The sequence below is a fragment of the Lycorma delicatula genome, chromosome 1 (genome assembly GCF_047948215.1).
Source record: "Lycorma delicatula isolate Av1 chromosome 1, ASM4794821v1, whole genome shotgun sequence".
In the NCBI taxonomy this organism is placed as follows: Eukaryota; Metazoa; Arthropoda; class Insecta; order Hemiptera; family Fulgoridae; genus Lycorma; species Lycorma delicatula.
In genome coordinates, this window is record NC_134455.1 from 357,114,926 (window position 1) to 357,130,660 (window position 15,735).

At 30.7% G+C, this 15,735-nt stretch overlaps 1 protein-coding gene across 2 annotated transcripts in view; it reads right to left on the minus strand.

The window, feature by feature from the left end:
- LOC142318422 (trypsin epsilon-like) overlaps window positions 1-15,735 on the minus strand; it is a 221,966-nt gene that overhangs the window by 66,985 nt on the left and 139,246 nt on the right. For both annotated transcript variants that reach the window (XM_075355007.1, XM_075355008.1), the window contains exon 3: window positions 12,491-12,579. In XM_075355007.1, the coding sequence (XP_075211122.1) occupies window positions 12,491-12,579 (89 nt within the window). The remainder of the gene's footprint in view (window positions 1-12,490; window positions 12,580-15,735) is intronic.

Sequence of the window (15,735 nt, forward strand, 5' to 3'; positions counted from 1 at the left end):
AGAAAAAACACCCAATCTTTATATGTAATTTCCTGTTAATTCTTTCACGTTATCATTATTTTTATTCATTATCTTTTAAAAGACTTTTTTTTTATTTCAGATTACATAAAGTTAAAATCTTGAAAAATTAAATAAATTTTTTTTCAAATTTTGATGAGTAGAATATTTTAAAGAAAAACTGGTTCATTTTGTTGATATAAATAGTTACATTATTATGAGAAAACTTGCGTAGTTTCACAATTATTAACTTTTCATTTTTCGTAAAAGTTTTGTTTTTATTTATACAGTTTGTGTCACGAAGATCTCCGGGGACTTTCAGAACCTATTCTACTCTTGAAAATAATGGAAACATTTCATACAAACATACCGATATGTTTTAAAATAGTTCGTGTGCGAATTATGGCTAATTAAAGATTTCGCTCGTATTTCAGCTGCCCCACGATGAAATGAAGTATTAACTGAAATTTTTAGGACGTTAATTAAAGATCAAATGGTGATATTTTTCAGGTCATGGTTTTTGACCTGAAAAATTGAATAAAATAAGTCCCAGAATCGTATTTGCAGTAGCTTTTGAAAAATCTGGACTGAAAACCAAAAGATTTGGGTAAAAAACCCTGTTTTTGACGTACAATATAACCTTGTTAAATGGGTAATAAACACATAAAAAGTCTAAATAAAACTTGTATAGAATTTAATTTTGAACAAAAAGTGTAAGATAAGTTGAATAAAGCAAAGAAAATTTTAGACAGAAATTCGAAATACTTATTTAGAAACAGTACACTAGACCAAAGTGAACAGGCTAGAGTAAATACGTACCAGTTTATAATAAATGTTCAACAAATATATTATTCGATTTTTCAGGTCGAAAACCATAAAAAATAACTAATTTAGCCCCTTAATAAACGTCCTAAAAATTTCAGTATGACCTCATTTCATCGTGGTAGTTGAAATCCGAGCTAAACCTTTCACCAGCTGTAACTTGCACACGAAGCATTTTAGAGACGTGCAGGATTGTACGTACTGTTTTAAATGCACCACAGCATTGAATGAGGTATGCTCCAATGGCCCCTCATACTGAAATTACGGATGTGAATCTTCGAGATAAATAATAATAAATAATAATAATAAATAATAATAATAAATTATAATAATAATAACAAGACAAATTCAAACAGAACCCATAAATGTAAGTAGAGAAATATTTCAAGGGGACGTCCTAAGCCCGTTCTGATTTGTATGACCATCAACACGTTCTCAAGCATGCTAAAGGAGTCAAGGTACGGTTACAATATAAAATCGGGAGCAGGAGATTATAAACTGGCACACCTATTCTATGTGGACGATTTAAAGATTTATGGAGGGACTGAACATCAGCCGCAGCAACTGCTCAAACTTGTCGAAATGTTCAGCGAAGACATTAAAATGAAGCTAGGAATAAGTAAATGCAAGATAAACGCCATTGTGAAAGGAAAGTTCCACCAGGCTCAAAATTACGACCTGCAGACCGAAGGTAGCATAGAAGCAATGAAAGAAAAGGACATGTACAAGTACCTAGGATGCGATCAAACGATAAAATTGGAGCAGAAAGCCATTAAGGAAAAACATAAGAAAACGTATTAAAAGAGATTAAAATTAATTTTAAAATCGGAACTTAATGGGGGAAATAAAGTGAAGGCAGTGAACACATATGCAGTACCAGTACTCACGTATGCGTTAGGTATAATAAAATTCAGTGAAGCAAAGTTAAACGAGTTGAGCAGATCCACTAGAAAAATATTCTACCAAAAAAAGTCCCATCACATCTACTCGTCAAAAGAAAGATTCACGCTCCCGAGAAAGGAAGGTGGAAGAGGAGTACTCGATATTAAAAATCTATGCTACGGCCAGAACAAAAACTTAGGGGATTACTTCCATAGCAACACCCTTTCTATCAAGCCATCGTAGCGGCAGACGAAAGCTATACGCCATTAAACCTAGCCAATAGGACTAACAACGTAGAACACAAGAAAGAGAGCTGCATACAGGAACCGTCTACATTAGAAAGAAGTCGACAAAGCAGCTTCAAATAATTGGCTTGTGCAAGGAAAGTTACATTCTGAGACGGAGGGGTTTATGTGTAGCATACAGGATCAAGTAGTAGCAAAAAGAAATTTTAAGAAAATTATTCTTAAAAAAAATATCTACAGAAAATGTAGACTATTTATGCAACACAATGAAAAAATACACCATATAATCACTAGGTGTCCGATTCTAGCTCCGCCGGAGTACACCAGGAGGCACAACAACGTGGCAAAAATTGTACAGATAGAACTCTGCAATAGATACAAGTTAGAGTTTCAAAAAGGGGACTACTATACTTATGAGCCAGCCTCCTTTTTGGTGAGCAACGACGCAAAACGTTTCTGGAATCAAAAAATTGTAACAGCAAATCCCATCAACTGTAGTAAGCCAGATATAGTAGTTGTTGACAAAATGGAAAAAGTAACTTACTTAATAGACGTAGCCATCCCATCAAGTAACAACATCAACACTAAACACAATGAGAAGTTGCAGAAATATACAGATCTTGCTTTTGAAATTAAAGAAATGTGGAATCAAAAAAAAAGTTTATATAATCCCAATAATTATATCTGGGGAGGGAATAATACCATCTACTTTTCACAACAGTCTTGATAAACTGAAGATCCAGTGGGACGACTCACGCGCTAATGCAAAGGAGCGTGATAATTGACACCTGCCATGTTGCCCGGAAGGCACTTAATCAACAATAGCAAGCCTAATATCGTTGGTATAAATTACTCCGAGTTTAGGGAACGTCAATGGCAAAAGTAAGTGCTGTGTGGAATAATAATAATAATAATAATAATAATAATAATAATAATAATAATAATAATAATAATAATAATAATAATAATAATAATAATAATAATAATAATAATAATAATAATAATAATAATAATAATAATAATAATAATAATAACCAATTACAAGTTACTTAATTTGTCGGGTTGTGTTTATGTTGGTTTTAATCTTTTTTACTTTTTTTTTTATTCGTGCATTAACTCAATAATGAAGAGTGGAGAAATGTTTAACAGGAAATTTCCTTTTTAAAAATCTTTTATGCTGAGTATAATTTAAGTTTTTCTTTCAATAATATTCATCGCCCACTGTGGAAATCCTTATGGATTAGAAAATGTTTAATTACAGTTTATTGTGAGTATTTAGGTACAGTCTGTGAAAAACAACACACACCAAACATATCCTTACATACAAAAAACACATGAATTTACTAAATTTAATTTTTATACAAACGTTACTAGTATTAAAAAAAGGATAAAAAAAGGAATGCCTTTTTTTGTGATTACGTACAAAAAAATAACCAAGTTAAGTTAAAAAGTAAAAAAAATATTTCGATTAAAGTATAAGCTTTACATCAGGGACTTGAGAATTCATTTAGGAGTTGAACCAGTAGCAGCAGTGATTTAAGTTCCCCAGAGAGAAGACTACCAAAAAACTGACGGTTTTATTTTTATCTCATTTTATCCTTAACTGTATTAAAATATATACAAAAACATTTTTAACATTGGTTAAATACAGTAAAACAGAAGTAAATTGAGCACTTTTTTTATCTAAATCAATACTTTAAAAGAATAATCATATGAAAAAAGTGAAAGTTTAAAAAAAAATTATGTAAATTTTTACTAATTTACTTAATATTTTTTAAACTGTAATAAAAAATACAACCTTTTCTTTAACTATAAATATTTGTAATACACATTTGTAACGGTACTTGAATTCTTATCTACATACGATTATTCGCCAAATAATAAGTGCTAACGTTAAATGCAGCTCGAGTACAGAGGATATTCTATTCTGAAAGAAAGGAAGAATAATTAAATATAATAAGGCTTTCCCATTGTTTAGTTTTTAATATTTAAGGAATTTCTTCAGAAACCGGTATTCCAATAAATTAACCTTTTATTCAATAAAAAATCGAGAATATTATAAATTCCAGTTTCCTTTTTCTTAAACAAAAAACTTATTAGAAAAATTATTATATCGAAGAATTTTCTTGACGAATCAATGATAATAATTTATTAAATGTTAAAAATAATTTTGCTTTATCTATTACTTATATTTTTCCTTTTATACAAGGAATTTGTATTTGTATAACATTAAGTAATATTTGATTTTTGTGCAAGATGTAATATATATTCCATTTTAATGTATGAAGACGTTAATTAAAAACAAATAAATATACATTTAATAATACGTATAAATAAATATACAACGGAACTTTTAGGTTATCTGCCCACCACCTGCAATCGTTGTTTAAATCAATGTTTTAACCTAACCTAATCTTTTTTTTCCTATTTAGCTTCTGAGAATCACCGTCAGCTATTACTTCAAAGAATGAATGAGGATGATATGAAGGAGTGTAAGTGAAGAAAATTGATGTAATTATGTCTCTGTTTTCATGTCCTCCGCTTTATGTTCAATTCGATGAAATATTATTTGTTTTTTTTTATTGTTATAATTTTTTTTATTTTTATTTTTATTTTACTTCGAGTATTGTAAATTGGTATCAAATATTAATTTTCTCACGGTAATAGACCTACCTAAAAATAATGACACAAAATTACATTAATTTTCTCCCATAACTAAGACTATTTGTTAACCGATTTAAAAAAAAAGTCATTTTGTTCAAAATAAAAGGCTTAATATTTTAGCAAAACATACATTTTGATAAAAATTATATTTATGAAGATATAAAGGATTGAAAAATAAACATGGCAGCCATTTTGTAATTTTTTAAGGTATTTAAGTCCTGATTTTTTGCTAATTTAAAAATTTTATTACCAAGACGCTTACCAGACATTAACGTGATTCCTCTATCCGAATTTGAGATATAAATTTTTATATAAAAATAAAAAAAAGGCAGTCACGGGGAGAACGAAGGAGAAATTGCCATTTTTCCTAAGGATATTTTTTGTTTAGTTTTACAAATTCCATATTGTACGAATACATAGATTTGGATTAGACTTAGGCCATTTAAATTTTAAAATTGTTATACAAAAGTAAAAAAAAAAAAAGAAAAAAAAAGTCATTTTGTTCAAAATAAAAGGCTTAATATTTTAGGAAAAACATAAATTTTTATAAAACTAATATTTATGGAGATATAACAGATTGAAAAAAAACATGGCCGCCATTTTGTAATTTATGAAGCTATTTAAGTCCTGATTTTTTTTGCTAATTTTAAAACTTTATTATCAAGACGCTTACCAAATATTAATGTGATTAGTCTATCAGAAATTGAGATATAAATTATTATATTAAAGGAACAAAATGTTGGATAGGGGGAGAACGAAGGAGAAATTGCCATTTTTCCTAAGGATATTTTTTGTTTGTTTTACAAGTAGAATACGAAAAAGTATAGCTAGCCCACCATTCTAGAAACAGTCTATAAATATAGGTCTGGAAACGGTTTGTTTTCGAGTTACAGCTTGCGAAATTTTTCACCCGGATTTTAGCTCTTCTAATAAAATGAAGCCCTATTGCAATTTTTTGAGACCTAAATTAAACAGCAAAGTTTGTGGTTTCTTATGTTATTTTAGCTGGGAAATAGGACAGCACAGGTACCAGTACTGTAACTCCATGAGTTTTTATGATATCCAACGTAAAACAGATAGTCGATGTCAAAAACAAGATTTTTTTTTAGGTTTTTAGTATAATAACTTTGTTAAATGACTAATAAATGCCGAATATTTTGTAAAAACCAAAAAAAAAGAAATTCTCAGAAAATTAATGTAAATACAGCCAATAAAAAGTAAATAGAAACTTTTGAAAATTGTTTTTTTATTGAAACAAAACAGACGAAAAATTTTAAACTTAATCATCTAGATATGGTGCTGGTCAACAAGCAGGGACATATTGCTAATACACATTGCCTGTGTTACTGATATGATCATACTACTTGACTTGAACATTAGGGAAAGAAATACTGAGAACATATCAAAATAAAAGGATTTGGCGGCATAGTAGAAGGTTTGGACTCAGAGAGATATTACCACAGTAATGATAATTGATGCTTTGGATGATATTCCACACTTTCGGAAAGGGTCCATGAAATTTAGGCATTCCTGGTAGTTATAGTTATAGACAGAAAATCGTATTACTCTTTCTGTACTTAATAAACATTCTTTTTAAATATTGTTCAGTGTATCAGCATTTACGAAAGATCGGGTCATTTGCAACGTGTTTTTTTCTGTTGAAAGCCAAGTAAATCATTGTGTTAATGAGGAACATTGGGTTGTACTGATTTATCAAAAAACAAAGTGTGACACATCCTAAGGAAAGAAAATCTATATCTTTTCTGCCTGCAGAAGGTTCAAAATTTGCTGTCAACAGATTACCCCAGTGGTTAAATTTGTGTCATTGGCTTCTAGACAACGCTGATAAGGTAAATTCTATTTCTTTACTAATGAAGCAACTTTTACGAGAAACGGTGTCTTCAATCCTAAAAATAGTCATTTATGGAGCGAAAACATTCTACATGGTACTGTTTTTAATGTTTTTATTTACTTTTTATTAGCTGTATTTACATTTTTTCATAATTAATTTCTCTACAAGTTTCGTTACTAAATCTTTCGCATTTATTAGTCATTTATCGAAACTATTGTAGTACAAGCCTAAAAAAACTAATTTTTTGTTTGAAATTTCATTAATCTCTTTCATGACATATTTGATTTAATTCTTCATTTAAAAAAAAAATTCAACAGTTCATTTGTGTCACAATAAATTATTTTTCAATATCAAAGTTTGTAGCATTATAATTTTGAATATCCAACTTTCTATTAATAATGTTTACAATGTAGATTCATTAAAAAAAAGATCTCTTGAAATCCTTTCTAGTAGGTAATGTAAAATAATAGTTTTATTTCACATTTTAATAAACAGTCTGCTAATCTGATAAGAATAATTACTGTAACTCAAATGTGATTTGAGTTACTTGTCTCTTGTCTAGTCTCTTGAGATAGAGATAAAGTTAAATATCTTACGTTTCATTAGTTTATTAAAAATTTTAAACAATTAAAATCTGTTCATAATATTTACTTACAACACACAATACAACATTAATATTTTTAAAGTAAGTATTCAATCCAAACTACTGACTTAAGGTTATAAATTTTAAAGATCTTTATAAACGACGTAACGCAATTAAGTATTTAGCGCAGTTAGTATTTTGCGCTCAAACACAAGCGAAATACTAACGAGAATAGTGCCAGGGTCACATATGTCAACTACTTATATTTTTTATAAATAAACATTATTAAATAAACAAGATTTTTCTTTGTACTGAATTATTAGTTATTATTTATTTCCAGTTGAAATAATTTTTTGGAAATTACAACAAATATAGCTAAGGATAAATTAAAACATAACTTTATTTCCATTCTCTTCAAAACAAAACATGAAATTTATATATCCTTATAAAAATTAAAAAAAGCTTAAAACAATAAAAGTAAAAGTTTCATTTGAATATTTCATAAGATTAGAGATAAAATAGACTATGATTAATAAAACTGCATAAATGATCACTCGTTTTATTTAACTAATACTTACTTATGTGCTTATATTTTTTTATGCCTGTAAGTTAAAGAAAGTATTATTTTTTGCATCTTTAATGGAAGATTGCATCGTCCTCAGTAGACAATGAAAAAGAAACTTAAGAAGATATTGATATAATTAATTTACATAAGAAAAAATTTTTAATTTGCTATACATATTTTTGTAATTTATAAAAATATATAAAAACACTTTTCTTTTTTAACCTGAATTACTAAGAAAAATATGTGGGTTAATATATTATTTTTCCTCTTGAGTGCTCTCTGGTTTTGTATAATTGAAACCTTTTTCAATTTCACTGAAATCAGCTAACAAGGATTATGAGCAAGCACAGTTTCACCCAACTCATATAAGTAAATAATATCATCTTGTTCTAGCACTGAAATCGATATCCAAGAACTTGTTAAGCTTGTTGAGAGATTCTGTATAGTTATGTGCATGTAGTATGTGTTGGATAATTAAGGACCAATGTCATGAAGACAGGTCAGTATTTTCAACACGACATTCTTACTGTATTATACAAAAAATGGATGAATCACAGGGGCATAATGCGTATGGTAAGACCTATTAATATCTGGGGATATCTGAACGAGTTGGAATAAGCCATAGCTATTGTAAAGTGGTCCTAACAACTGGCTCCCAGAAATAAGTTAATGATGTCACGCAGTCACAATTAAGTAAGCGAATTAGGTAAAGCCGTTGATGCTGTTACACTTCTCAGTACAGCTTCGGGAATGTGAAACGAACAAAAACGGACTTGTAACAAAATTCTTAGTGTTGAATTCACTATGTATCAAGTAAATGATTCTCGAAATTCTACTTTGATAAAAAGTCCAGGAGTTCTGTGGATGATGTTAAGCAAAAAGGAAGTAGAGTAGTTACAGATTTCCTTCGGGTTCATCCGAAACAGCTGCAAAACTTCAGGATCTTTTTCAAAGGAAACCGAGATTAGTAGTAATGTTAGGTTTTAATGTCTCAAATGGGTTGACCTTAAGTAACTGAATGTTTACCAGTGATGCTGAAAAGATAGATATTTGGTGAGGAAGGTGAGCTTCACGGAAAATGTTTGCATCCGTAAAGGGTAAGGGTGTCAACTATTCTACTACCTTGATATATCTAGAGTATACTCAACTGTTTGCTGACAAAAAAACATTTTGTTTTTCGATACAAGAGGGGATCATCAGCACATTCAGCTATAGACAAACATATATTCAAGGACCATGCTCTTCTTTCTGACGTGTGTCGTCTATGTGGAAGAACAAGCGAATCAACTGAAAATATAATAAATGGGTGTCAAATTTTAACTCCGAAAAAGAGTATACAACAACGTGGCAATTATATTACATTTATAGAATTACTTTTGATTGGGCCCTTGAAATTTTTTTTCCTCAATTATGGGTATACTATATCGGTGTGTAAAACTTACGTTATAAGATCTGTTTTAATTGCACGGTTTTCACTGATAACGCAGTGTTGTATAATCATCTAGATATGGTGCTGGTCGACAAGCAGGAATATACTTGTAATACAGATTGCCTGTATTACTGATATGATCATACTACTTGCCTTGAACATTAGGGAGAGATATACTGAGAACATATCAAAATAAAAGGATTTGGCGGCATAGTAGATGGTTTGGGCTCAGAGAGATATTACCACAGTGCTTATGATAATTGATGCTTTGGATGATATTCCACACTTTCGGAAAGAGTCCATGAAATTTAGGCATTCCTGGTAGTTTATACTTCCCAGTGTAAAAGAAGACAGTTTAAGATACTTAAATAATAATAAATACTGTTAATAATAATAATAATAATAAAAATATAGAAAACTTTATACAGAGTGATTTTTTAGTCCTGTTACCCAATTGTTAATGTCTGGTAATTTTTTTTCTAAGGGAAATTTTGTTTTGTGACACGAAGTTGGTAGTGCTACTCAACCGGTATAGATATAGCAATGAGAGTTGATTCTCCTTGAGCTGTGTAAACTTTTGCGCCGTTTCCGGTCGTGTTACGAACAGAATGTCTTTTACCATAGAACAACGAGTTTTCATTCTTTAACAATATTTTGTTACGAAATCGTTCGCGAGTGTAAAAAAATCATTTCAAATTAAATTTGTTGATGTTCCTTCGCCAGAAAAAATGTCAATTTCTAGGCTAGCAAACCGATTTTGAGAGACAGGTAGTGTTTGTGACAGAAAACGTAGTGGTCGACCAACTCGCTTGACAGATGATGTTTTAGAGAATGTGAAAAAAAGATTGCTCAATTCTCCAAGGAAAAGTTTACGAAAACTTTCCACGCAAGTCGGTTTGTCATATTCGAGTGTTCAGAAAGCTGCTAAAAAATTGAAATTGCATCCGTATCTCATACGATTAGTCCAAGAGCTTCAGCCTCCAGATTTAAACAAGCGATTGCAATATTGCCGTCGGTTTAGGTCTCTCGTAAATGATAACGGAATCGAATTTTTAAACACAGTGTTCTTTAGCGATGAAGCTTGGATCCATCTCGATGGTTATGTGAACAGTCAAAACTATCGATTTTGGGCGGTTGAAAATCCTAACGCTTTACAAGACAAATCTTTGCATCCTGAAAAAATTGGTGTGTGGTGTGCGATATCTCGTCATCGTATAGTCGGACCCATATTCTTCGAACAGACAGTAAAAAGTATACAGGAATATTGTGCGCCAATTTGTTTCTCTCCTGGAACCTCAAGAACGGTATTGCTGGTTTCAGCAAGACGGCGCTACATGCCACACGTCTCGAGAAACCATGGATTTTCTTTGATGATCGAATAATAAGGAAGGGCTTATGGCCTCCAAGGTCCCCAGACTTCACATCTCCTGGTTATTTTTTGTGGGGCTATATTAAGTCCGAGGCCTTCAAAAACAATCCTCACACTGTTGAGGAAATTTATAAGAGGAATATTATAAGAAGTTCATATTACAGACTTAATCACGAATATTTCCAATGCAACTCTTAAAAAGGTTTCTGCAAATATGCTGAAAAGAGTCCGTGCGTGTGTAACCGCAAGGGGTGGGCATTTTGAGCATATTCTTTAACAATTATGTAAGTAATAGCTTTTTATTAAAGCTCTTTTGTAAGTAACAAATTCATTTGTTATTCCACCTAAATTTCCCTGTCTTAAATTACATTTAAAATTGGGTAACAGGACTAAAAATTCACTCTATATTTAATAAAATTACTTCTTTCCCAAAACGGTCTTGGGTAGTAAAACCCAAGGCAGAATCAAATCAATAACCAAAATTAATCACATCTGTGGCAATATAAATATAATCAAAATAAATTATTTATAAATTATAAATACCTTTATAAAGGTTGATGTTCAACCTTTATAAAGGTTGAACATCAACATGTAAATTAAAAGAAAATGTTATTTTAATTAGTCGATCGAAATTTTTTAATAGATCTGTGTTTGGCAGAAAAGGAAATATTTTAACCATCATCAGTAAAAAAACAGCTGGCAACACAGTTGCAGGACTTTTCTGCCTTTTTCCGGTTTTTACTTCTCACACACAAACACAAACACACACACACACACACACACACACACACACACACACACACACACACACACACACACACACACACACACACACACACACACACACACACACACACACAACTTAATTTAAAATAATTATCATTTTATTTAAATATAACATTTTTGTTTATTTAATTCAATGATTCTAACTAAAGCGCGCGCGCGCATACCGTATTTCATTTGCACAATGTGGCAGTATAGCGGTCACTTAAAATTCTTTTTACGCATTAAGCATTATTCATTTATTTAATTCTACCGCTCACCTGTGACGTCACAACGTAGCAGACGACTACAGCAGCTGTACGTCAGTACAGAGAGACAGGGGGGAGTAAAAAGTGAGAGAGGGTACACTATTCGCGTACTTAGCCATTACTTTAGAGCCTTTTTTGGAGTGGGGTGAGATTTTTCAAAAAAGTTTTTTTTTTGCAAGTATTATTATTTTTTAATTGTTAACGTAAGAAAAATAACGTTTTCTTTTAATCTAAATTTTGATGTTCAACTTTTACATAAATATCTTTCGTTTATAACATATGTGATTAATTTTCGTTATTAATTTGATTTCCCCTCGGATCTTACTACCCAAAACCGTTTTGGGAAAGAAAATATTTTATTAAATATTAAGTTTTCTATATTATTATTATTATTATTATTATTATCTATTATTATTTAAATTGTTAGCGTAAGAAAAATATGACCTTAAATAGGCGAAATCTCGAGATACTGAGGGTGACCTTGCTCTACGGTGTCAACCCCTTGTTGACCTTTTAAGTTGAAAATTTAATGTTATCGATATGTAGAAGTAATCTGACCAAGTTTAGTAAAACATCGGCCCAGAAGTTCTGGATATATAAGGTGAATTCTTAGAGGCCAAAACCGAACACACGCACGCATGCACATATGAACATTAAGATCAGGCAAATTTCCAACCGGTTTTTGGATTTCTTGGGTTCCTTAGGTGTTAAACATCAAGATCTGGTGATAAAGCATATGCTCAAATTGGATCGATTACGATACTTTCCCTTCTAAAGCTATAGCTCTGCAATAGTATTAGATGGGAAAGTAAAAAATTGAAGTTTTTGCTTGTGTACTGTAACATTTATTTTCTTCTATCGTGTTTACGGTGTTAGGCTATTATGATGAAATATTTTTATTGTTACATCAATATGAATTAATAAAAAACTCAATTAAAATAAATCTAATTTGTAGCTTTTAAAATGATGTACTACGAGAAAAATAAATTTGTTAGCAACGTAACTATTGGTACCTTACAGAAGTACTTTATTTCGTTGCTGCAGCACTTACAGAAATACATTATTTGCAGTCGTTATAATCCAAGAACGTTGAATTATTGCTCCCGCTCCGACTATCTCATCCTTATGCCTGAAAGATACCTGAAAATATTCATATAAATTGTTATGCTTATAAAACATTAAATTAACGAAAAAATATTGCTTAGTATTTAATTAAAATTTGCACGAACTTACAATTTTAACTTTATTTAGGTTATTAAACGACTGTAATTATTTTTCTCTCTCTCTCACTCTCTCTCTCTCTCTCTCTCTATATATATATATATATATACGTTATATTACAATAAAATCCTGACGCATTGCGTTCCATAAGACACGTGTGTTTCATGTCACTTAATACTTAGAAATCTACCGTATAATGCAATATGCAGCTTCACCCTGTTTGTACTCTGTACCAAGTGTACAGAATAATTAGTTAGTCGTAAATCTGGACCTGTACAATGGACATCGTTCTATTAAAGTCTTAGACTCGTTCGATTTTATATCGTTCTATTTTGTAACTCATTAGCATGTACGCATAATGTTCTCATCATATTAATTGCAGTTTGGAAGAAGTTAGCTCACCACAGTCACACGAATGCAGGTGAAAGGTTAAGGGAAGAAATTCAAATTTTCACATCAATTTGCACGAATGTTAAGGTTTTCTTGATAAGTTCTCCTCAATGGCAAACTACATTTGTCACTGTAATAAAGCATCATCATTTCACACCCATTTTTATCACGTCTACTCGGTAACGTGTTTTTATTCAGTAATAATTGAATTTATATTTTTTACAGACTGGTAAATCCCATATTTTAGTACTAACTTTTAAATATTCTATAGATACACCGCTTATACAAGCAAGTAAAACTTCAAGAGTTAAGTTCAACCAAATATAATAATAATAATCCAGGCAACGTCTGTTTCAGAGTGAGCGGGTGTCTGGTCAGCGTCTGCAATCCATATCAGGATCGGCTGGTATCACTACCTGGCAGTAGGTAAAAAATGCACAGAAAACCCATGTAAATGGAGAATAATAATAAAGCCTCGGATAATATGGATGAACAGGGATGTGGACGGGCTGGTCCCCGTTCATTCTATATGCGACAGCCCTCCGTGGTCTCTGATGGAGTCAGTAGCATCAAGCCACGTAGAACGACTACTACTGCACTACTTACAGAAAACGGCGCCGAACATCGTCATGCCGAGCCCACTGCTAGTGCTTCGCAGGCAATGCCTCCGACCGGGAAAACCGAGACAGCGCTTAAAATGGACAGGCGAAATGAATTAGCATATCATGCGCTGTTACTATACAATAACTAGATTGGAAAGCGACATGACAGGGTACAGGGTGCCATTGTATCAGCAATTCATACATAAATTACCGCAGTACTCAAACCTGACAGAACAACGAATTGCAGACCAAAAGCGGGTCATTGTGAAAAACAACCGGATCCCGACGCACACGCTTGAGAAAATAAAGAATGAAGTCAGAGAAGTACTGGACCAAAGAAGTGAGCAAGATCGACCAACACCACCAAATATTGTTGACAACACTAACGATAATAAGAATGCAATAAATGATCGCACCACAAACGCTAGTCAGCAGTCTCCACAGAATATACTGAGAAATATAAATCAGAATGACTCGGTGGAAGGAGTAAGAGAAGAATTCTAAAGGTCCCTAACGGAGTAAAACCCTCGCTTATAAAAATATAATTGACAAAATATAATTTACATAATATTAGCTGTTTTTTCCGCTAAACAATCTTTTTTCTTAAATTGTTTTATTAATATTATAATTATTATCATATTTTCTGCTAAGATCACAATAATTTTTTTGTGAAGTACTGTTTACCTTTCTTAGACCACTACAATAAATTTTGTCAATGGAATTGTTCGGAAACGCACCAACATATAATAAAAGAATGAAGCTAAGAAAGGTAAAGAGTACTTAACATAGAAATCTTTTTTCTAGAAAACTGTAACTTTAACAATGTTTTATTAATATTATAATTATTATCATATTTTCTGCTAAGATCACAATAATTTTTTTGTGAAGTACTGTTTACCTTTCTTAGACCACTACAATAAATTTTGTCAATGGAATTGTTCGGAAACGCACCAACATATAATAAAAGAATGAAGCTAAGAAAGGTAAAGAGTACTTAACATAGAAATGTTTTTTCTAGAAAACTGTAACTTTAACAATGTTTTGAAAATTAGTTAAAAATATCTAAATAATTATCTACTTAAAAATAAAATCAGTACTCTTTTTTAAAGTGTTTGTAATAAGAATATAAAGAAAAATAATGTCAAGGTATATGTTAATGAATAATATTATTGCGTTGTAATCCGAATATTTCTATTAAACATAAGGAGCAGCGCTCACGAACTGATAAATTTTATTTATATAGTTTTAATATACATTGTAAAAATGAGAAAAAAATTCTTCTTTACAGCAAACTACTCAAAAACCCAAAGCGGCATTAGAATTTATGGAGATTAGAATTATTTTTATTAGATTGATCCCCTTATCTTATCTCCCTTTCAGTGGTAAAAAGAAGTTTTACATAAAATATTCGTTGTTTCAATACTGTATAAATTGATGCAAAATGTATGTATTTTTAAACTAAAAAAAAAAACAAACAAAAAGCAACTAATTGATTTTTAGATAAATCAGGTTATGAAGAGAATGTATACTGCTTTCCTTCAGGTGTCTGTAACTATTTCTCATCAGGAGTATTAGCTTTGAGTAATGGTACAACTCAAGTTGTACTATTACACTAGTGTGGAAAACACAGACCTCTGGATGGTTAATGTTATTTTTTGTACGAAAAATAACAAGTACAAAAATAATATTCCGCTCTTATACTAGTAGTGTGCACTGAACTATATCGATACACACACACACAGCACCTTTTTATTAAATAAATATTATTTTTACAAGTTTCTTAGTGTTACATCAACATTTATGAAATAATATCTAAATTAATTTCCTTTCATAGCGTAAAACTTATAGGGCCAACACTTCATTTCTTACAATAAAAACTTAATTTTTTATTTTAAATGAAAAGTAACTCAAAAATCAAATTTTTTACCGTTAATATTTAATAATAAATATGAAAATACAGTGAAAAAATGATGCGTCTAAAGATTTTATGAATGGGAGGAATTTTTGCGTACATGTTTACCACCACTTAAATTTGTTTATGGAAATGTGGAATTAACATTTTTTAACGAATGAAAAATTACAT